General features: G+C 45.5%; 2 protein-coding genes across 4 annotated transcripts in view; one reads left to right on the top strand and one right to left on the bottom strand.

Moving 5' to 3' along the window:
* MRE11 (MRE11 homolog, double strand break repair nuclease) overlaps positions 1–18,802 on the bottom strand; it is a 161,133-nt gene extending 142,331 nt beyond the window's left edge. The window contains exons 1-3 of one of the 2 annotated variants that reach the window (XM_069971979.1): positions 18,722–18,802; positions 14,438–14,499; positions 11,506–11,638 (exon numbers count right to left, since the gene is read on the bottom strand). In XM_069971979.1, the coding sequence (XP_069828080.1) occupies positions 11,506–11,638; positions 14,438–14,460 (156 nt within the window). In that variant the 5' untranslated portion in view covers positions 14,461–14,499; positions 18,722–18,802. Of the gene's footprint in view, positions 1–11,505; positions 11,639–14,437; positions 14,500–18,508; positions 18,577–18,721 lie in introns of those variants that run through there. The other variant, XM_069971980.1, reaches the window with a different exon arrangement.
* Positions 18,803–18,947: 145 nt separating this feature from the next.
* Positions 18,948–22,821, top strand: ANKRD49 (ankyrin repeat domain 49). 2 transcript variants are annotated; one of them, XM_069971976.1, is made up of 3 exons: positions 18,948–19,000; positions 20,212–20,499; positions 21,758–22,821. In XM_069971976.1, exons 2-3 carry the CDS (start codon positions 20,212–20,214, stop codon positions 22,199–22,201), a joined length of 732 nt encoding a protein of 243 aa, XP_069828077.1. In that variant the 5' UTR covers positions 18,948–19,000; the 3' UTR covers positions 22,202–22,821. The 2 variants fall into 2 exon arrangements, with proteins under 2 accessions (XP_069828077.1, XP_069828078.1); XM_069971977.1 differs by having other exon boundaries at positions 18,972–19,040.
* The last annotated feature ends 1,180 nt before the right edge of the window (positions 22,822–24,001 follow it).

The raw sequence follows: 24,001 nt of genomic DNA, 5'->3' as shown, positions 1-24,001 counted from the left end.
GGATTATGCGCAATCTCACGTCTCCTACTGTACTGAAGAGGCAAAGAGCAGTTGTTTGTGCCGCACTCTGACTACCTCACTGCTCCTTCTTAATCATGAATAATCAATGCTGCCCAGCCTCCTGCTTGCTCAGCTGTCGGCCAGTGTCTCTGATTGCAGATCAGTCCTCTGAAAGAAACACGCAGATATAGTTGAATCTCTGTGGTCTAGGGGTAAGTCACCTGCCTAGAGACCTGCCAGCAGTTCATTCTCTGGTTTAAATCCCCCGATGGAAATGAAATAGAGGTCTTTATTTTTCTCTTCTCATTATTGTATCATTGATAAGGCTATGTTCGCACACAGTATTTTTGCTCAGTATTTTGCAACCAAAATCAGAAGTGGATTGAAAACACAGAGAGGCTATGTTCTCACACTGTTGAAACTGAGCAGATGACAGCCACTTAATGGCAATTACTGTTATTTTAAAACAACGGACGATATTTGCCATTAAATGAGGGCCATCCGCTCAATTTAAACAGTGTTTATATGGCCTTTCTAGGTTTTCAGTCCACTCCTGGTTTTGGTTGCAAAATACTGAGCAAAAATACTGTGTGTGAACATAGCCTCAAAAATGATACAATAATAAAAAGAAAAAAAAAAAAACTAAAATCCTCTATTACATTTCCATTGGGGGATTTGAACCAGAGAATGATCTGCTGGCAGATCACTAGACAGGTGAGTTACACGTACGCCACAGCTCCTACACATATCTGAGTGTTTTTCAGACATAACCTGCCTACAGAGGACTGATCTGCAATCAGAGACACTGGCTGACAGCTGGGCGAGCAGGAGGCCGGGCAGCATTGATTATTCATGAAGAGGAGGGAGGAGGAAGGAGTGGAGAGGTGTGCCAGAGTGCGGCACAAACGACTCCTCTTTGACTCTTCAGTACAGTAGGAGACGTGAGATTGTGCATAATCCACTGCACGAAAAATTACCAAAAGTTACCATGCTCACTAGGGGACTGCCAGCACCTCAGGTAGGGCCCGGGAGCTGACAGATTCCCTTTAAGGCAAAGTGGCTTTATACCTTATAGGCCCCATTATTGTCAGATGAACCTGTAGATTTAGGTTGAACTGGTAAACAATCTAATGTATATAGGGGCCTGAGAACTTTCTCCAAATGTCAGGAAAGAGAAGGATTGGACATGCTTAGTATAGAGGTAAGCCACCACCGCGGGAGGCATGCTCCACTCTCTTCGCTCAGCCAAGCCAAGCATGTAAGTGTATAGGGAGTCCAGAAGAGATAGCTGTCCTATAGAGGGGAATTCAGCCCACAGTCATTTAAAGCTCATGCTCATCCACTGCTCTAGCACTTGGTAAAAGTCCCATAGACTGTGAATGGAACAGCAGTAGAGCATGTACTCTGCTGCTCTAGTTTCCACGATCCGAGCCGCACCGATCAGCCTGTTGTCCCTTATCCTGTCTGCTATGTGTCACAATTTATTTTGTATTCTTTATCAGTTCTAATCAGTTCCTGACATGGACAGAGGTGGCAGCAGAGAGCACTGTGTCAGACTGAAAAAAATACACCACTTCATGCAGGGCATACAGCAGCTGATAAGTACTGGAAAATTTGACGTTTTTAAATAGAAGTAAATTACAATTCTATATAACTTTCTGACACCGGCTGGTTTGAAAACTTTTTTTTCTTCCCTGAGTACCACTTTAGACAACAGACCACGACATGCTGATACATCTTTATCATTTTTGCCTTGTCAACTTAAAATCCAGACAAAAAACAACCTCACACACGCCGCGTCTACGTAAGAAAAGAAATACAAAAACAGCTGAATGTCATCATCCAATTCATAAAAGTGCGAAAACCTATTAGCTGTAAAAACGCGGCTAAGAGACCTGCCGCCAGGATCGGGCGGGTTATATCAGAAACACCACGAGAGGCTCGGAGATGTAATAGTCTGTGAAAAATATAACAGACGCATTTCAAAAAGACTGAGATGGTGAATAGGTGCGCAGCAATCTGGACTGAGGTTGTGACAATAACCAGTCATAGACTCCTTGTCATTACATAAGGAAAGATATAGGGGGCACTGTGAGACTTTTTGTATTTAGAATCTCATGTAATAATATTATGTGAATCCCCATTGGGCCATCTTGTTGGATGTTATGCTATAGGGTTTTTACAGCCGCAGTACTTTAAATGAGTTATATTAGCTGGCACCATTTTTTATAATATTGTTTTTTACTCTGTGGTCATTTTAATTTAATTTTATATACAATATGTGATTCTTTATTTTGTATTTTTTTAATATACAATAAAATTATTATTTGATCTTTATAAACTATGCCCATTGCTTTTTTGTGTATCATCCTTTCAGTGGGTTGTTTCGGTATAGATAGGGTGACATCCAGTGGTGTAGTTTAGTACTGCAGCCCAGTTTTTAGATTACCTCACTCCCCCTATCCCGAACCTTTTTTGTGGGTATAAAGGTATGTTCTAAATGCTTTATTTAATATCTATTCAGTGGTGCAACCAGCTCAGTCAGGGGGTGAGAGATTTGCTTTTAAAGTGTCTGCTTAGGTTATCTTTGGCTACACCGGGATGACATTTGGTCTTCACCTAGAACGGCATGAAATTAGATCTTTGGCTAGACCAGTATGAAATTTTTATGCAGACCAGTATGACATTAGATCTTCAACTGGACCGGTATGACAATCTTTGGATACACCAGTATGGCATTAGTTCTTTAGCTTGACAGGTATGATGTTAGATCTTTGGCTAGTCCAGTATGACGCTAGGTCTTGGGCTAGACCGGCATGACATTAAGTTTCAGGCTAGACCAGTATGACATTAGAGCTTTTTTTAGTCCGATATGACACTATTTCTTGGGCTAGACCACCATGACATTAGGTCTTGGGCTAGACCTCCATGACACTAGGTCTTGGGCTAGACCGCCATGACACTAGGTTTTGGGCTAGACCGCCATAAAACTAGGTCTTGGGGTAGACCGCCATGACATTAGGTCTTGGGCTAGACCGCCATGACACTAGGTCTTGGGCTAGACCGCCATGACACTAGGTCTTGGGCTAGACCACCATGACACTAGGTCTTGGGCTAGAACACCATGACATTAGGTCTTGGGCTAGACCAACATGACACTAGGTCTTGGGCTAGACCGCAATAAAACTAGGTCTTGGGGTAGACCACCATGACATTAGGTCTTGGGCTAGACCGCCATGACACTAGGTCTTGGGCTAGACGGCCATGACAGTAGGTTTTGGGCTAGACCGCCATAAAACTAGGTCTTGGGGTAGACCACCATGACATTAGGTCTTGGGCTAGACCGCCATGACACTAGGTCTTGGGGTAGACCGACATGAGATTAAATCTTCAGCTAGACCGCCATGACACTAGGTCTTGGGGTAGACCGCCATGACATTAAATCTTCAGCTAGACCAGTATGACATCAGATTTCAACCGCACCACTATGACAATAGATCTCTAGCTAGACCAATACGACATTAGGTCGTCAACTAGACCACTATGGCGTTGGCATCTGTCACCCATAGATGAATATTTCATGATACACTGAGAGCTTCATTATCACATATCCATTAAAGGGATACTATTATAGCCTAGGTGTGATGGACACTACTGTTTAAGTGTCACTGTCATCATAGAAAACTTTTTATATGCCATAGAGAGATGTTAAAACTTTTGATCGATCCAGATCTGAGTGTTCAGACCCCTACAGATCGTCAGAATGAGAAGACCGCAGCTGCAGGGCGTCCTCTCCCAATTCTGTGTCGGGCTCCATAGACTTAGATTCACTATCAGTTGGAGTACGACTGATCATGTGACAAAGAGCGAGGAGAGGACCGTGCTTAGCACGTTCTTCTCCTGATCAGTATGGATCTGAACACTCAGACCCGGACTGATCAGAATTTTTGACATGTCTCTATGACATGTCAAAAGTTTTTTATGGTGACTGACACTTTAAGGACCTTTAACAAATTCTGATCATCACCACATCTTCTTCCACTGACGTATGGATCAGGGACGTCATATGAAACTGCAGTCTTAATAAATCTCTCCTTTTATTTGCCAATTTGCGCCGCTAAGTCTGAACCCCGGGCTGATGGGGTGGCTCTCTAGACATACAAGCCCATAAAAGCAGGATAGAAAGCTGGCAAATGGCTGTGTAAATTGTAGAGAGTATCAGAAGTCATCTCTGGAAGAAGCAAAACTCCACCTGGGATTAGAATGTCACCGCCACTAATGGAGAATGGTTTCCTGTATGAACAATGGCCGAATGCGGACGTTATATGGGGCACTTATCCCATACGTCATCGCGGGGACCTGAAAGTGGAGGCACAATAAATAGCAGGGCTCCAGATGGCGACCAAAATGGTCGCCAATGCGACTGACGTTTTGCAAATGGCGCCCAGATTTATTAATCTGGGCGCCATTTGCGACTGGCCCCGGCGGCGGCGCGCTGTCTCTTTAAGATGCACGGCTGATGCGCGGCTGCCGGGGGTGTCCCGTCCTATCCCCGGCAGCGCGGCGCATCAGTGAGCTGCCTGGGGCCCTGACTTCCGGCACAGGAAGCGCGCGTCAGAGACGCTTCCTGTGTCAGAAGTCACAGCCCCGGCGTACAGGGAGCTCACTGATGCGCCGCGCTGCCGGGGATAGGACGGGACACCCCCGGCAGCCGCGCATCAGCCGGGGACAGCGTCCGAAGAAGAGGATCGCCGGGGGAGCGGGTTGTCAGGTGAGTTTGTGTGTTTGTTTTTTTTAAATATTGCTCAGCATAGAGGAGAGGGGGGGGGGGCATCTATAATGGGGGGAGAAGAGGGGCCATCTTCAAGGGGGGGAGAGGGGCCATCTATAAGGGGAGGGGATATCTATAAGGGGGGGAGAAGAGGGGGCATCTATAATGGGGGGGGGAGAGGGGGCATCTATAATGGGGGGGGGGAGGGGGCATCTATAATGGGGGGGGAGAGGGGGCATCTATAATGGGGGTAGAGGGGGTCATCTATAGGGGGAGGGGGTATCTATAAGGGGGGGAGAAGAGGGGGCATCTATAATGGGGGGGGAGAGGGGGCATCTATAATGGGGGGGAGAGGGGGCATCTATAATGGGGGGGGAGAGGGGGCATCTATAAGGGGAGGGGGGTATCTATAAGGGGGGGAGAAGAGGGGGCATCTATAATGGGGGGGGAGAGGGGGCATCTATAAGGGGGGGGAGAAGAGGGGGCATCTATAATGGGGGGGAGGAGGGGGCATCTATAATGGGGGTAGAGAGGGTCATCTATAAGGGGAGGGGGTATCTATAAGGGGGGGAGAAGAGGGGGCATCTATAATGGGGGGGGAGAGGGGGCATCTATAATGGGGGGGGAGAGGGGGCATCTATAAGGGGGGGGAGAGGGGGCATCTATAATGGGGGGGGAGAGGGGGCATCTATAATGGGGGGGGAGAGGGGGCATCTATAATGGGGGGGAGAAGGGGGCATCTATAATGGGGGTAGAGGGGGTCATCTATAAGGGGAGGGGGCCATCTATAAGTGTAGGGCAAACTGGCTGCAGACACTGGGAGATAGATATATGCACAATTATTATTATCAGGGCCCCTCAGGTGTCTGTATTGTAGGGGGTCACTTGCATTAGTCACTAGGTGAGAGATATATCTATCTATATACACATCTTGTGGGGGGGTCACTATGGCTGCAGTCATAAGTCTAGCTCAGTATGTATAGACTGTTGCAAGCTTTTAAAGGGAACCTGTCACCCCCGGTGCCGGGGTGACAGGCTCCCAACCCCCCGTTAGAACCCCCTATACTCACCTCATCTTCACCCCGCTTCTGAAGATGGTCGGGTCACGGATATCTCAGCCGCTGCAGCCCGGCGCGCACACTGAGAGATGAGTCCAACACTCATAGAGAATGATGGAGCACTGGACTCTCCCGTCATTCTCTATGAGCGTTGGACTCATCTCTCAGCGCACGCCGGGCTGCAGCGGCTGAGATCTCCGTGACCCGACCATCTTCAGAAGCGGGGTGAAGATGAGGTGAATATAGGGGGCTCTAACGGGGGGTTGGGAGCCTGTCACCCCGGCACGGGGGTCGACAGGTTCCCTTTAAGTTCAAGTTCAGAAGAGTAAGCCTCATTAGAAGGCTAGCCAAGTGAGGCTGAAGTACTGAGTCAGACTGTATATGGTTGTCAGACTGTATATGGTTGTCAGGTTGCAAGTTTCCATGTTGAACGTTTTCAAACTAAGAAAAGAAAGGATCTAAAGGAGGAGGAAGCTGCCGCGGCCTCTGCACACAGTAAGTCCCATGTAACATAACATTAATTTTACATGGTTTAAAATGTTGGCGACCAAATATTCTATTTGGCGCCTAAATTTTTCAGGTTAGGAGCCAATGGCTCCTAGGTAAATTTTTTAGTCTGGAGCCCTGAATAGGCCATCTACTAATATCATTGCTCCATGTTTATCGGATAGTACAGGAGTCCATTAACTTATATGGAGGTTTAATAATACCGCTCTAAAAGCTTTGTGAGACCCGTTGTATAGGTATCGAAGTACTGGGAGCACGTCTATTCTCTACATAGGAAACGGCAGCCTGCAAGTCTACTTCTGAGTCCTAAAACTATATGGCAGCACATACGTGGAGTGACCTATGCCGCAATACGGTAAACTGCTGAACGGTACAGTAAGGCCCATAGATATGTATGGGTGCCGTGGTTCCGACAAGGTGGAAGTGAGCCCTGAAGCATTCAAAAAAAAAAAAAAAAAAAACCTCAAAAACTTTTTGAACCGCTGACTTTGAATCAATGATTAAAGCGGTATACCCACCTGGGACATCTATGGCATATGTACCCCCTAAACGTGCGTCTAACCTCCCGCTGTATATTCAATTCACGTCGAGCACGAGTGATTGACACTTTACGCCAGCAGCAGTGACATCATCAGATTGCTGCTGGCCTAAAGTGTCAATCACAATGGATAATCCTGCCCCTTCTGAAACCAGGAGGGGAACCTGGTGTGCTCCCGAGGCTGCTATGGAAACCACTCAGGGCTATGATAAGTTTGCTGACCTGCTCCCTACCACAATGCAGGTACATTCAGGTATATAAGGGGCCGGGCAAGAGAACCACTGCCCATAGGACCCCGCTCCTGCTATATGCAGAGAGAGGGAGTAATGTCAGCAGCCCGGACACTGCTCCCAGTAATCTAGACAATGGGGGTACACAAGGAGAAAAAAGGAGCGGGCTGAATGTGAAAAGGAAGATTTTAAAAACTACATTACAAACAAAATTCACCAAGGTATTTAAAGGGGTACTCCGGCAAAAATCTTTTTCTTTCAAATGAACTGGTTTCAGAAAGTTATATAGATTTGTAATTTACTTCTATTAAAAAAATCTCAGGTCTTCCCATACTTATTAGCCGCTGTATGTCGTGCAGAAAATGTTGTTTTATTTTCAGTCTGACACAGTGCTCTCTGCTGACACCTCTGGCCGAGACAGGAACTGTACAGAGCAGGAGAGGTTTTCTATGGGGAATAATAAAAAACCAAGACAGAGTTCCTGTCTCGGCCAGAGGTGGCAGCAGAGAGCACTGTGTCAGACTGAAAATAAAACATTTCCTGCAGGACATACAGTGGCTTATAAGTATGGGAAGACTTGAGATTTTTTAATAGAAGTAAATTACAAATCTATATAACTTTCTGATACCAGTTGATTTGAAAGAAAAAGACTTTAACTGGATAACCCCATTAACTGTACCTGCCCCGCAACACAAGACTAAGGGTCCTATTAGACAAAGCAATTTCTAATGATTAACGACTGACGATAAACAATCGTTAATCGTTAACCTGAAGTCATTCACCATATTACACAGAACGATAGTCGTTAGTAACAATCGTTACTACAGTCTGTTACTCCATCTGATCCCTGCAATAGAAGGAACGATGTGCAATCACACTGAACAATTAGTGAACAAACGCGGAATTACAGCAAACAAATAGGGACGATTTTAGCGTTAGACCTAAATCAACAATCAACGACACACAAATGATTTTTCAATTGTTGCCTGAAATTATATAGGATGAACAATATAACAATTTTTTGCACGATAATCGGCCTGTGTAATAGGGCCCTTAGGATGCTATTACATGGGACGATTAAGACCCGATCATTTTATTAAACGATTGCCGATCTACTAGATCGGCGCTCGGTTACTGGACCTATTACACGGCCCAGTACACCGGGCAATAAGGGCTGCATGGACATTGTTGCATGGACCCTTGCCCAAACACCTGGCACCTTACTTCTCCCCACTCCCGGTCTTCTCTCCTGTGCGCCGCAGACCGGGGAAAGGTAAGGTATAAGGTGTTTGGGCAATTGCCAGCCGTCGGCCACTTATCACTATTACAAGTAGCGATGCGCGGTCGGTGCCCGACGATTATAGGTCCAAACCTAAACCAACGATCAGTCAATGATCGTTGTCAGCGGGTGAACAAAGTCTCTACTACATGGAGCGATAATCGGATGAATCAGGCCGATTGGGCCAATTATGGCTCTGTGTAATAGGGCTATAAGATTATAAAGATAGGAGCGGCTTCTGTATGAGCAGCAGTGTAAGGGTACTATTACATGGCCCAATAGGGGCCCAATAATAACTGTAAACGAGCGCCGATCTGCTAGATTGGCGCTTGTTTACTGGGCCTATTACACAGTCCGATAATCGTTTAACAAGGGCTGCATGAACATCATTACCGATGTCCTTGCAGCCCTTGCTTAAACTGTAAACATTACCGATCCATGCTGCAGGGCTCCTCTTGCGCTTTGCTTCTCCCCGGGTCCCGCACGCTCCAGCTTCAGAGCGGCCTGTCTCAGCTCACAGGCCGCTCAGCCAATCATTGGCCGCGGCGGTCCCGGACTGTGATTGGTTGAGCGCCTGTCAGCTGAGACAGGCCTCTCTGGAGCTAGAGCGCGCGGGACCCGGGGAAAAGCAGAGCACAAAAGGAGCCCTGCAGCATGGATCGGTAATGTATGCACTTTGCATATAGTCAGGCGTGCACCACTATTAAACTTAGCGGTGCATGGTCGGCGCCTGACAATTATAGGTCCAAACCTATAGCACCGATCAGCCGATGATCGTTGTCATCGGCTGATCATTGTGTTTATTACACAGAGCGATAAATTGGCCAGATCGGGCTGATTTGGACGATTATCGTTCCGTGTAATTGTACCCTAACTTTTAGGTTTTCTGGCCCTTTAACAATCTGAAAATGAAGAATGAAGCAATTATGGCTAGAGACTATATCCTCCTCCAAAGCGCCACACATCTCAGCGGCACCAATCTCTGGATTCAGCACTTCATCTTCGTCTCGCCGCACAGCAAACAGATGAGTGAGTCATCCGGTCTGGCATCGCCGAGGCAGCAGATTGAGTCACATTTATATATAATCTATGGGAGAGCGCATTCTCCTCCACCGCCGCAGCTCTCCGCTAAAAGAAGCGACGTGTCACCTCTGCAAGCGGAGATCGGCGGCAGCGGAGGAGCGCGCACTCTCCCATAGAGAAGCTATGGCACCCTGATTCCGCCTGATTTACTCAGTATGAACATACCCTAAGTGTCTCCCCATTTCACTGCTTATTGGTGTATAATATTACAGCACGGCTCTCCGATACAGATCCTACACATCTTGGATCCACTGGTGGATCGCCTGTGCAGTGGTAAGTTTATACAGCTACTTAATCCAACTTACCAAAATCCTATGACTTGGTGTTCATCACCACTTCTACGGATCTGTGCCCCAGACTGGCCCCCTCTCTTATCACCACAAACCATACTGGGGTGCCTCAAGATCTTCAGACCCAAGACTGCAGCACCTCTAGTTCCTCAGACCCCAGACTGCAGCACCTCTAGTTCCTCAGACCCCAGACTGCAGCACCTCTAGTTCCTCAGACCCCAGACTGCAGCACCTCTAGTTCCTCAGACCCCAGACTGCAGCACCTCTAGTTCCTCAGACCCCAGACTGCAGCACCTCTAGTTCCTCAGACCCCAGACTGCAGCACCTCTAGTTCCTCAGACCCCAGACTGCAGCACCTCTAGTTCCTCAGACCCCAGACTGCAGCACCTCTAGTTCCTCAGACCCCAGACTGCAGCACCTCTAGTTCCTCAGACACCAGACTGCAGCACCTCTAGTTCCTCAGACACCAGACTGCAGCACCTCTAGTTCCTCAGACACCAGACTGCAGCACCTCTAGTTCCTCAGACACCAGACTGCAGCACCTCTAGTTCCTCAGACCCCAGACTGCAGCACCTCTAGTTCCTCAGACCCCAGACTGCAGCACCTCTAGTTCCTCAGACCCCAGACTGCAGCACCTCTAGTTCCTCAGACACCAGACTGCAGCACCTCTAGTTCCTCAGACACCAGACTACATCCAGGACTGCAGCACCTCTAATGTTTAGGACTTTAAACTGTAACCCTCACACTCAGAGGACCTCAGACTGCAGCACTCCTGCTCCATTAGACCCAGACTGCAGCTAGGAGTATAATGTAAGAAGCAAACGGCAATTCCCAATGCAAAATGTAAATATTATAAGGAATTCATCTCAATGGCGACACACGAATCCACAATGAAAGCGGAGACTGACTATAGGGAGCACACACATAGCCAACTCACCAGCCTGCACTAAAGGCCCTATTACACAGACAGATTATCTGACAGATTATTGAAGCCAAAGCTAGGAATGGATTTGAAAAAGAGGAAAAATCTCAGTCTTTCCTTTATGATAACTGAACCAACTCAGGAGTCTCACCTGGCTGGATTCCAGTTAGGTCAATATGATTAGATAAAGTGGCGAGACTCCACCCTGTCTCTCTGCAAAGCCAGGGGCTTCATGGGAAATTAGGAAATCATTTTAGAGGGGAAAAAGGAATCTATAGGACTTAAACACCATGCCTGCAACATTAGCTAAAACAGATCAGCACAAAGCATACACAAGGGAAAAGAGGGGCATGATGGAAAGCTTTACATATGTTATAGGAGGAAGAAGGGAAAGGGAAGGAGGAAAAGGGGAAGAAGGGAAAGAGAGAAAAATGGGAAAGGAGGACATGATGGAAACCTTTATATATGTTAAAGGTCTAAATGAACTTCAGGAGGGAAGAAAATTGAACACAAGAGCTGTGGGAAAGATCAGAAGCAACACGAAAAAAAAAAACTTTTCTACTTTACTAAAAGAGTAGTAGATGCTTGGAGAAAACTCCCAGCAGATGTGGTTGGTACATCTACAATAACAGAATGTAAACCTGGCTGGTATATACATCTATCTATCCTAAGATAATAAGAAATGGAAATAACTACAAGGTCCAACTAGATGGACCGGGGGGGATTCTGCTGCCGACACTCTTCTATGTCTCTTCTAATAGCAGACACCCTGAAGGTGAAGCCAGCACAGACTGTCCGACTACTAGCAGCGACTACGCAGCACTCACCTCATTGTCCTTTGCCAACTTCAGGATCTCATCAAAGGTCACAAAACTATCATTCCCTCTGACAGCGTCCTTCTCCATGTAGCCCAGGTGAACGTCTGTGGCCACCAGGATTTTGAATGTGTCTTCATCATCTCTGAGAGTGAGAGGGAGAAGAGAACGGGAAATGGTTTATTGGTCACCAGCGGCGTCATTCTTATATTACATACCAGCATCGGGAGTATACAAACATAATACTGTACATAAGTGACCGCACAACAGCTCTGCAATACATACTGTATATGTACAACAGGGGGCACAATGTTATATTCTTGTATATAGGGAGCAGTATTATAGTAGATATATTCTTGTATATAGGAGCAGTATTATAGTAGTTATATTCCTGTATATAGGAGCAGTATTATAGTAGTTATGATGGCGTGGTGACAGCTCCGGCCGGCACTAACTGTGAGGTACACCCAATGTAGGAAACCCGGAACTAGGATCTAGGGCAAGCAAACTGTATCCGAACCGTGGAGCGGCGGTGCAGAGGCAAAATAAAGCAGGATATATAATTCAAGGTCAAGAAACAGAGTCTCGCACTCACCGGACTGAAGCTGCAAGTGGTTTATTTCCGATACATCAGAATAGGCTTGGCGGGGAGAGGGGAGATGACGGAGCAGGTGTGTTCAGCAGGAGCAACACATTTGTTGCTCCTGCTGAACACACCTGCTTTGCCATCTCCCCTCTCCCCGCCAAGCCTATTCTGATGTATCGGAAATAAACCACTTGCAGCTTCAGTCCGGTGAGTGCGAGACTCTGTTTCTTGACCTTGAATTATAGTAGTTATATTCTTGTATATAGGAGCAGTATTATAGTAGTTATATTCCTGTATATAGGGGGCAGTATTATAGTAGTTATATTCTTGTATATAGGAGCAGTATTATAGTAGTTATATTCTTTTATATAGGGGGTAGTATTATAGTAGTTATATTCTTGTATATAGGAGGCAGTATTATAGTAGTTATATTCTTGTATATAGGAGCAGTATTATAGTAGTTATATTCTTGTATATAGGAGGCAGTATTATAGTAGTTATATTCCTGTATATAGGAAGCAGTATTATAGTAGTTATATTCCTGTATATAGGAGCAGTATTATAGTAGTTATATTCTTGTATATAGGAGCAGTATTATAGTAGTTATATTCTTGTATATAGGAGGCAGTATTATAGTAGTTATATTCTTGTATATAGGAGGCAGTATTATAGTAGTTATATTCCTGTATATAGGAGCAGTATTATAGTAGTTATATTCTTTTATATAGGGGGTAGTATTATAGTAGTTATATTCTTGTATATAGGAGGCAGTATTATAGTAGTTATATTCTTGTATATAGGAGCAGTATTATAGTAGTTATATTCTTGTATATAGGAGGCAGTATTATAGTAGTTATATTCCTGTATATAGGAAGCAGTATTATAGTAGTTATATTCCTGTATATAGGAGCAGTATTATAGTAGTTATATTCTTGTATATAGGAGCAGTATTATAGTAGTTATATTCTTGTATATAGGAGGCAGTATTATAGTAGTTATATTCTTGTATATAGGAGCAGTATTATAGTAGTTATATTCTTGTATATAGGAGCAGTATTATAGTAGTTATATTCTTGTATATAGGAGCAGTATTATAGTAGTTATATTCTTGTATATAGGAGCAGTATTATAGTAGTTATATTCTTGTATATAGGAGCAGTATTATAGTAGTTATATTCTTGTATATAGGAGCAGTATTATAGTAGTTATATTCTTGTATATAGGAGCAGTATTATAGTAGTTATATTCTTATATATAGGAGCAGTATTATAGTAGTTATATTCTTGTTACAGGAGCAGTATTTTAGTAGTTATATTCTTGTATATAGGAGCAGTATTATAGTAGTTATATTCTTGTATATAGGAGCAGTGTTATAGTAGTTATATTCTTGTATATAGGAGCAGTATTATAGTAGTTATATTTTTGTTACAGGAGCAGTATTTTAGTAGTTATATTCTTGTATATAGTAACAGTATTATAGTAGTTATATTCTTGTATATAGGAGCAGTATTATAGTAGTTATATTCTTGTATATAGGAGCAGTATTATAGTAGTTATATTCTTGTATATAGGGGGCAGTATTATAGTAGTTATATTCTTGTATATAGGAGCAGTATTATAGTAGTTATATTCTTGTATATAGGAGCAGTATTATAGTAGTTATATTCTTGTATACAGGAGCAGTATTTTAGTAGTTACATTCTTGTATATAGGAGCAGTATTATAGTAGTTATATTCTTGTATATAGGAGCAGTATTATAGTAGTTATATTCTTGTATATAGAAGCAGTATTGGGCTGGGTTCACACTACGTATATTTCAGTCAGTATTGTGGTCCTCATATTGCAACCAAAACCAGGAGTGGATTAAAAACACAGAAAGGATCTGTTCACACAATGATGAAATTGAGTGGATGGCCGCCATATAACAGTAAATAACGGCCATTATTTCAATATAACAGCCGTTGTTTTAAAATAACAACAAATATTTGCCATTAAGTGGCGGCCATCCACTCAATTTCAACATTGTGTGAACAGATCCTTTCTGTGTTTTCAATCCACTCCTGGTTTTGGTTGCAATATGAGGACCACAATATTGACTGAAATATACGTAGTGTGAACCCAGCCTTATAGTAGTTATATTTCTATATATAGGGGGCAGTATTATAGTAGTTATATTTCTGTATATAGGGGGCAGTATTATAGTAGTTATATTTCTGTATATAGGGGGCAGTATTATAATACTGTAGTTATATTCTTGTACATAGGAGAAAAAGAAAGTTTCATTTGCTTCTAACAACAATTTATTTTCGGGTTATTTCTTTTGATAGTGTAATATAATATATAACAGGATTACTTACAGATTGTTACCTGACGAGCTCATGTCTATGCTTGGGTGAATATTACAGATCTCAGAGGTAATCTGCAAAATGTCCAAAATAGAGACTGTGAACATGCGGCTGTGACAGTGTAATTTTCAGCATAAATGGCATCTTGTGCCTTATAAGCAAAACTTCACGATAAAGGCGACAGAATTACTGTACATCTCTACAATGATTTCCACTGCACCCCCAACCCACGCACACACTGGAAGAAAAATAGTTGTCTATTCTACGGATACTGAGGACCTGATAACATAATGAACAGAATGAATGAGGCAGACGGACTGGCCCACAGTGACTGGGGGGTCTGTAGATGACACGGTGTTATGGGGGGTCTGTAGATGACACTGTTATGGGGGATGTGTAGATGACACTGTTATGGGGGATGTGTAGATGACACGGTGTTATGGGGGGTCTGTAGATGACACTGTTATGGGGGATGTGTAGATGACACTGTTATGGGGGATGTGTAGATGACACTGTTATGGGGGATGTGTAGATGACACTGTGTTATGGGGGGGGTTGTAGATGACACTGTGTTATGGGGGATCTGTAGATGACACTGTGTTATGAGGGATGTGTAGATGACACTGTTATGGGGCATGTGTAGATGACACTGTTATGGGGGATCTGTAGATGACACTGTGTTATGGGGGATGTGTAGATGACACTGTTATGGGGCATGTGTAGATGACACTGTTATGGGGGATGTGTAGGTGACACTGTGTTATGGGGGATGTGTAGATAACACTATTATGGGGGGATGTGTAGATGACACTGTGTTATGGGGGGGATGTGTAGATGACACTGTGTTATGGGAGATGTGTAGATGACACTGTGTTATGGGAGATGTGTAGATGACACTGTTATGGGGGATGTGTAGGTGACACTGTGTTATGGGGGGATGTGTAGATGACACTGTTATGGGGGGATGTGTAGATGACACTGTGTTATGGGGGGGATGTGTAGATGACACTGTTATAGGAGATGTGTAGATGACACTGTTATGGGGGATGTGTTAATGACACTGTTATGGGGGGATGTGTTGATGACACTGTTATGGGGGATGTGTAGATGACACTGTGTTAGGGGGGATGTTTAGATGACACTGTTATGGGGGATGTGTAGATGACACTGTGTTATGGGGGGGATGTGTAGATGACACTGTGTTATGGGGGATGTGTAGATGACACTGTGTTATGGGGGATGTGTAGATGACACTGTTATGGGGGATGTGTAGATGTGTTATGGGGGATGTGTAGATGTGTTATGGGGGATGTGTAGATGACACTGTTATGGGGGGGATGTGTTGATGACACTGTTATGGGGGATGTGTAGATGACACTGTGTTATGGGGGGGATGTGTAGATGACACTGTGTTATGGGGGGGATGTGTAGATGACACTGTGTTATGGGGGATGTGTAGATGACACTGTGTTATGGGGGATGTGTAGATGACACTGTTATGGGGGATGTGTAGATGTGTTATGGGGGATGTGTAGATGTGTTATGGGGGATGTGTAGATGACACTGTTATGGGGGGGATGTGTTGATGACACTGTTATGGGGGATGTGTTGATGACACTGTTATGGGGGATGTGTTGATGACACTGTTATGGGGGATGTGTTGATGACACTGTTATGGGGGGGATGTGTTGATGACACTGTTATGGGGGATGTGTTGATGACACTGTTATGGGGGATGTGTTGATGACACTGTTATGGGGGGATGTGTTGATGACATTGTTATGGGGGATGTGTTGATGACACTGTTATGGGGGATGTGTTGATGACACTGTTATGGGGGATGTGTTGATGACACTGTTATGGGGGATGTGTTGATGACACTGTATTATAGGGGGGATGTGTAGATGACACTGTGTTATGGGGGGATGTGTAGATGACACTGTGTTATGGGGGGATGTGTAGATGACACTGTTATGGGGGATGTGTAGATGACACTGTGTTATGGGGGGATGTGTAGATGACACTGTGTTATGGGGGATGTGTAGATGACACTGTTATGGGGGATGTGTAGATGACACTGTTATGGGGGATGTGTAGATGACACTGTGTTTTGGGGGGATGTGTAGATGACACTGTGTTATGGGGGATGTGTAGATGACACTGTGTTATGGGGGATGTGTAGATGACACTGTGTTATGGGGGGGATGTGTAGATGTGTTATGGGGGATGTGTAGATTACACTGTTATTGGGGGATGTGTAGATGACACTGTGTTATGGGGGATGTGTAGATTACACTGTTATTGGGGGATGTGTAGATGACACTGTTATGGGGGGGATGTGTAGATGACACTGTTATTGGGGGATGTGTAGATTACACTGTGTTATGGGGGGGTGTAGATTACACTGTTATTGGGGGATGTGTAGATGACACTGTTATGGGGGATGTGTAGATGACACTGTTATGGAGGATGTGTAGATGACACTGTGTTATGGGGGGGGTGTAGATGACACTGTGTTATGGGGGATGTGTAGATGACACTGTGTTATGGGGGGGATGTGTAGATGACACTGTGTTATGGGGGGATGTGTAGATGACACTGTTATGGGGGATGTGTAGATGACACTGTTATGGGGGATGTGTAGATGACACTGTTATGGGGGATGTGTAGATGACACTGTTATGGGGGATGTGTAGATGACACTGTTATGGGGGATGTGTAGATGACACTGTTATGGGGGATGTGTAGATGACACTGTTATGGGGGGATGTGTAGATGACACTGTGTTATGGGGGATGTGTAGATTACACTGTTATGGGGGGATGTGTAGATTACACTGTTATGGGGGGATGTGTAGATGACACTGTGTTATGGGGGATCTATAGATGACACTGTGTTATGGGGGGGATGTGTAGATGACACTGTGTTATGGGGGGATGTGTAGATGACACTGTGTTATGGGGGGGTGTAGATTACACTGTTATTGGGGGATGTGTAGATTACACTGTGTTATGGGGGGGTGTAGATTACACTGTTATTGGGGGATGTGTAGATGACACTGTTATGGGGGATGTGTAGATGACACTGTTATGGGGGATGTGTAGATGACACTGTTATGGGGGATGTGTAGATGACACTGTTATGGGGGATGTGTAGATGACACTGTTATGGGGGATGTGTAGATGACACTGTGTTATGGGGGATGTGTAGATGACACTGTGTTATGGGGGGGATGTGTAGATTACACTGTTATGGGGGGATGTGTAGATGACACTGTGTTATGGGGGGATCTATAGATGACACTGTGTTATGGGGGGGATGTGTAGATGACACTGTGTTATGGGGGGATGTGTAGATGACACTGTGTTATGGGGGATGTGTAGCTGACACTGTTATGGGGGATGTGTAGATGACACTGTTATGGGGGATGTGTAGATGACACTGTTATGGGGGGATGTGTAGATGACACTGTGTTATGGGGGGGGTGTAGATGACACTGTTATGGGGGAATGTGTAGATGACACTGTTATGGGGGATGTGTAGATGACACTGTTATGGGGGATGTGTAGATGACACTGTTATGGGGGATGTGTAGATGACACTGTTATGGGGGATGTGTAGATGACACTGTTATGGGGGGATGTGTAGATGGCACTGTGTTATGGGGGGATGTGTAGATGACACTGTGTTATGGGGGGGATGTGTAGATGTGTTATGGGGGATGTGTAGATTACACTGTTATTGGGGGATGTGTAGATGACACTGTGTTATGGGGGATGTGTAGATTACACTGTTATTGGGGGATGTGTAGATGACACTGTTATGGGGGGGATGTGTAGATGACACTGTGTTATGGGGGGGATGTGTAGATGACACTGTTATAGGGGGATGTGTAGATGACACTGTGTTATGGGGGATGTGTAGATGACACTGTTATGGGGGATCTGTAGATGACACTGTGTTATAGGGGGATGTGTAGATGACACTGTGTTATGGGGGGGGGTGTAGATGACACTGTGTTATGGGGGGATGTGTAACTGTCAGACAACAAGTGTAACTTCTACAATGCCAGCTGTATTGCACCTATAGCAGCAGTACACCAGACAATTGCCCTGTGGGGTAGCCTCCTGCCCCCAGCCTGCTGAGCAGCCACAGTCGCCTCCATTACCCCCTGCACGTTGTACTACACTACAGCACAACACTAAGCACGCTGCATAGCCATGTGCAACTAGACGGCATGTTTCTACAGGTAACAGTACACACAGGGACTCAACACAACTCTGCTGTAATACCCACCTCACTCCCTCACTGCAAGATCCCGGGAAAACATGTGCATGTCGGGAGCTGGCGGCAAAACTACACATCCCAGAATTCCATGTGCGGTAACATAGCGCTACAACAAAATGGCCTCCGTATAGGAGACGCGGAAACTACACCGCAGTTTGACCTCTAGTGATCTCTAACGTAAGCTTGCTATTGGAAGACGTAGAGGCTGTCGCGCGATGTAAGTGCATGCCGGGAAATGTAGTTTTTTACTATCATGGTCTGGGAAAGGAGCAGTGCACCGTCTGGAAGGTGAGGAGCTGGCGGGGGGTCTACAGCTCTGTAATAACAGGTAGTAGAAGCCATGGTGTTTGCAGCATTGAGTCGTCGGTGTGCATGCACATTGGGATTTGAAGCAATGACATCTATAGTGCATGATTATGCTGCTCTGTCCCTTTAATGATCCATAAACCTAACAAGGAATTGATTGGACTATTATACCGGACTGTAGTCTCCTGACGTATCAGCTGCTGTATGTCCTGCAGGAAGTGGTGTATTCCTTCCAGTCTGACACAGTGCTCTCTGCTGCCACCTCTGTCCATGTCAGGAACTGTCCAGAGCAGCAGTAAATCCCCATAGAAAACCTCTCCTGCTCTGGACAGTTCCTGACATGGACAGAGGTGGCAGCAGAGAGACTTGGTACTGCAGCCAGTCCTCATGACCGTTGTAAGACTTAGGGCCCTATTCCACAGGACGATTATCGTTTGCATAATCGTTAACGATTAACGATCTCAAACGACTGCTATTGCGAAAGACCTGAAAACGTTCACTCATTTCCATGGAACGATAATCGTTACTTATGATCGTAAGGGCCCTATTCCACCAGACGATTATCGTTCAGATTATCGTTAAATCGTTCGAATCTAAGCGATAATCGTTCGGTTGAAATGCAGTTAACGATTAATGACCGAACGAGAAATCGTTGATCGCTTTATAAGACCTGGACCTATTTTTATCATTGCTCGTTCGCAAAACGTTCGCATTGAATAAGACATTGTTCAGTCGTTCGCAATAGACACGAACGCAATAGCGAATAAAAACGATCGCAATTACGATCATAAGTAACGATTATCGTTCCATGGAAATGAGTGAACGTTTTCAGGTCTTTCGCAATAGCGGTCATTTGAGATCGTTAATCGTTAACGATTATGCAAACGATAATCGTCCTGTGAAATAGGGCCCTAATTGCGATCGTTTTTCTTCGCTATTTATATTTATCTATTGCGAACGACTGAACGATATCTTATTCAATGCGAGCGTTTTGCGAACGAGCAACGATAAAAATAGGTCCAGGTCTTATAAAGCGATCAACGATTTCTCGTTCGGTCGTTAATCGTTAACTGCATTTCAACCGAACGATTATTGCTTAGATTCGAACGATTTAACGATAATCTGAACGATAATCGTTCCGTGGAATAGGGCCTTTAGTCCAGACCCCCCTGATGTCTTGTTGTGTCTTTCAGATGACAACCTCGCAGGAAAAGGACGCCTCTCCCGTCCCGGCCGCAGACATCACTACGGAAGACGAGATTGAACTGCAAGAAAAACTTGATCATTTTCCGGATGACTTTAACCAGTTGGATCTGCTAGAAACCCACCGACACCTGATCCCTACCGGTACCCAGAGTCTGTGGCCGGGAGAGTCTGAGGATGACGATGAGGAGAAGAGCGAGGACTGGTACATGACCCAGGAGGAGACCCTGAAGGACAACCCCAAAGAGTTAATACTTTTTGCTGCGGAGAATAACAGAGTAAGTTATACAATGGGATCAAATAGTGTTATAAAAATTAAAGGGGGATTTCCTTTATATTTCTGGGGCTATTTGAAAAAAAAAAGTGCCGGGTTAGCTTGCGGTCGAGCATGATGTGTCGGGGGTATCCTGCTGTGGAGTAGGATGTGTGATGTGTCGGGGGTAGTTTGCGGTGGTGTGTGATGTGTCAGGGGTAGCTTGCGGTGGAGTTTCCTGTGTCGGAGGTAGCTTGTGGCCAAGCACAATGCGTCAGGGTACCTTGCGGTGGAGTCTTCTGTGTCGCATGTAGCTTGCGGTGAAGCATGATGTGTCGGGGGTAGCTTTCGGTGGTGTGTGATGTGTCGGGGGCAGCTTGCAGTGGAGTTTCCTGTGTCGGAGGTAGCTTGTGGCCAAGCACAATGTGTCGGGGGTAGCTTCCGGTGGAGTCTTCTGTGTCTGGGTTAGCTTCCGGTGGAGTCTTCTGTGTTGGAGGTAGCTTGCGGTGAAGTTTTCTATTTCGGGGCTAGCCTGCGGTGAAGCATGATGTGTCGGGGGTAGCTTGCGGTGGAGTTTTCTGTGTCAGGAGGTAGCTTGTGGCCAAGCACAATGTGTCGGGGTAGCTTGCGGTGGAGTCTTCTGTGTCAGGAGTAGCTTGCGGTGGTGTGTGATGGGTCGGGGGTAGCTTGCGGTGGTGTGTGATGGGTCGGGGGTAGCTTGCGGTGGTGTGTGATGTGTCAGGGGTAGCTTGCGGTGGAGTCTTCTGTGTCGGAGGTAGCTTGTGGCCAAGCACAATGTGTCGGGGTAGCTTGCGGTGGAGTCTTCTGTGTCAGGAGTAGCTTGCGGTGGTGTGTGATGGGTCGGGGGTAGCTTGCGGTGGTGTGTGATGGGTCGGGGGTAGCTTGCGGTGGTGTGTGATGGGTCGGGGGTAGCTTGCGGTGGTGTGTGATGGGTCGGGGGTAGCTTGCAGTGAAGGATGATGGGTCGGGGGTAGCTTGGGTCGGGGGTAGCTTGTGGCCTAGCACAACGTGTCGGGGGTAGCTTGCAGTGAAGGATGATGTGTCGGGGGTAGCTTGCGGTGGAGTCTTCTGTGTTGGAGGTAGCTTGTGGCCTAGCACAATGTGTTGGGGGTAGCTTGCGGTGAAGGATGATGTGTCAGGGGTAGCTTGCGGTGGAGTCTTCTGCTTTGGAGGTAGCTTGTGGCCAAGCGCCATGTTTCAGGGGTAGCCTGTGCTTTGGATATTTCCTAGTTTCTTCATCTCTGGGTTGTTTTCCCCTCCAGCTGGGAACCATCCAGAGAATCCTTTCAGTGACCCCGGATCTTGTGAACGTAACCGATGAGGACCACTACACCCCACTGCACAGAGCCTCATACAACGGTCACCTGGCCGTTGTGCGGGAGCTGATCTCCAGGGGGGCAGATGTTCATGCAGTAACGCTAGACGGTTGGACCCCTCTACACAGCGCCTGCAAGTGGAATAACACGGCCGTTGCCTCCTTCCTGCTCCAGCACGGTGCAGACATCAATGGGCAGACTAAGGGCTCGCTGACCCCGCTACACCTGGCCGCTGCCAATAGGGACAGCCGGCAGCTCCTGGAGCTGCTCCTCATGAATCGCTACGTCAGGCCTCAGCTGACCAACAAGCTCGGAGAGACGGCCTATGAGATCGCACAGCGCACCGACGTCTACCACTACCTGTTTGAGATTGCGGATTATTGGACCTAACGCTGAGTTCTTTATGGGATGTTACATGGTGGAAGCTCTTTGTACGTGTGCCTGGTCCCTTGCATGTCATGTACAATGTACTTGTAGGGTCACATGTATGAGGGAACCTCACACGGCTGTATACGGCAAAAACTACATGAACACATCAATGGCAGAGAGTTTTCTGATATATACCCCACGTATAAAGCGGCATCGGTGCACCTAGCTAATGGTAAACATGTCCTCCACTTCTTGTAATTTGTCTTGATCTAGCTGTTGCTAGAGACAGATTTTCCATGATAACAGGTAGTGGACAGCATAAAAGGGAGACCCCTAGTGGTCAAGGCATTTTAAGGAATTATAATCTGATCTGAATAAAGAATCATGACTGACACTGGAGAGACCTATTACCCACTACCCAAGCTGTGAGGACGACTTCTCGTAAAGTCGTATATATCATACCTGTGGTTACCAAATATATAATATACCCACCCAGCATCTTTAATTATATAGCGGTCTAAACATACGTGCAAAAAGCAAAGCCAACTTCTTGTAGTGCGGCCTACATGTGGAGTTTTTTGTGTTTCTTATATATATTTATATAAAAAAAATAAAGAAATTTAAGATTTGTGGTCCTGTTACTGTGACTTTCGCAGTTAATTCTTGTCTGCAGCCTCCACTATGGGAAGATCAGTGCATACAGTATACACAGCTACATCCTGGCTGCAGCCTCCACTATGAGAGGATCAGTGCATACACTATACACAGCTACATCCTGGCTGCAGCCTCCACTATGGGAGGATCAGTACATACACTATATACCGCTACATCCTGGCTGCAGCCTCCACTATGGGAGGATCAGTGCATACACTATACACTGCTACATCCTGGCTGCAGCCTCCACTATGTGAGGATCAGTACATACACTATATACCGCTACATCCTGGCTGCAGCCTCCACTATGTGAGGATCAGTACATACACTATATACCGCTACATCCTGGCTGCAGCCTCCATTAGGTGAGGATCAGTACATACACTATATACAGCTACATCCTGGCTGCAGCCTCCACTATGTGAGGCTCAGTGCATACACTATACACCGCTACATCCTGGCTGCAGCCTCCACTATGTGAGGCTCAGTGCATACACTATACACCGCTACATCTTGGCTGCAGCCTCCACTATGTGAGGATCAGTGCATACACTATACACCGCTACATCCTGGCTGCAGCCTCCACTATGAGAGGATCAGTTTTTTTTCTCCATAAAACGAATATGTTAAATATACTGCAAAATGCAGTGTGAACCCAGCCTTAGGAGCTGTATAAGGAAGTATTCACACTAGTTGGACTTACGTATGCGTTTTGTATCCATATTACAATCACATGTCCCAGAATGGTAATGAAAACAAAGTAAGGCTGAGACTTGTAACCGAATTATGGATACGGACGACCATATGTTCACGAATAATTGATCCAATAAATTCAATAGGCCGCCTGTCAGTACGCTACAGTATACATCAGCATTAGGGTTGAGCGGATCTGTCAAAATCTGCTTATCGCTAATTAGCACCTGATTGTAACAGGTTGCCAATCTATACCCAGATGTATGGGGGAAAATAGGATGTGGGTAGCAAAAAATTTAAAAAAAATGCTACATATAAAGCCAGCCTTAAATTAGATTAGAAAAAAACACAGCTACATTCAAAAGCAGCACCACCCCTGTCCTCAGGTTGTGTGTGGTATTACAATTCACCTCTTTAATGGAAATGAGCTGCAATACCACACCCAACCTGAGGACAGGAGTGGTGCTGTTTCTG

Source organism: Dendropsophus ebraccatus, chromosome 5 (assembly GCF_027789765.1).
Source record: "Dendropsophus ebraccatus isolate aDenEbr1 chromosome 5, aDenEbr1.pat, whole genome shotgun sequence".
Taxonomy (NCBI): Eukaryota; Metazoa; Chordata; class Amphibia; order Anura; family Hylidae; genus Dendropsophus; species Dendropsophus ebraccatus.
This window is presented reverse-complemented; position numbering and strand designations above follow the sequence as displayed.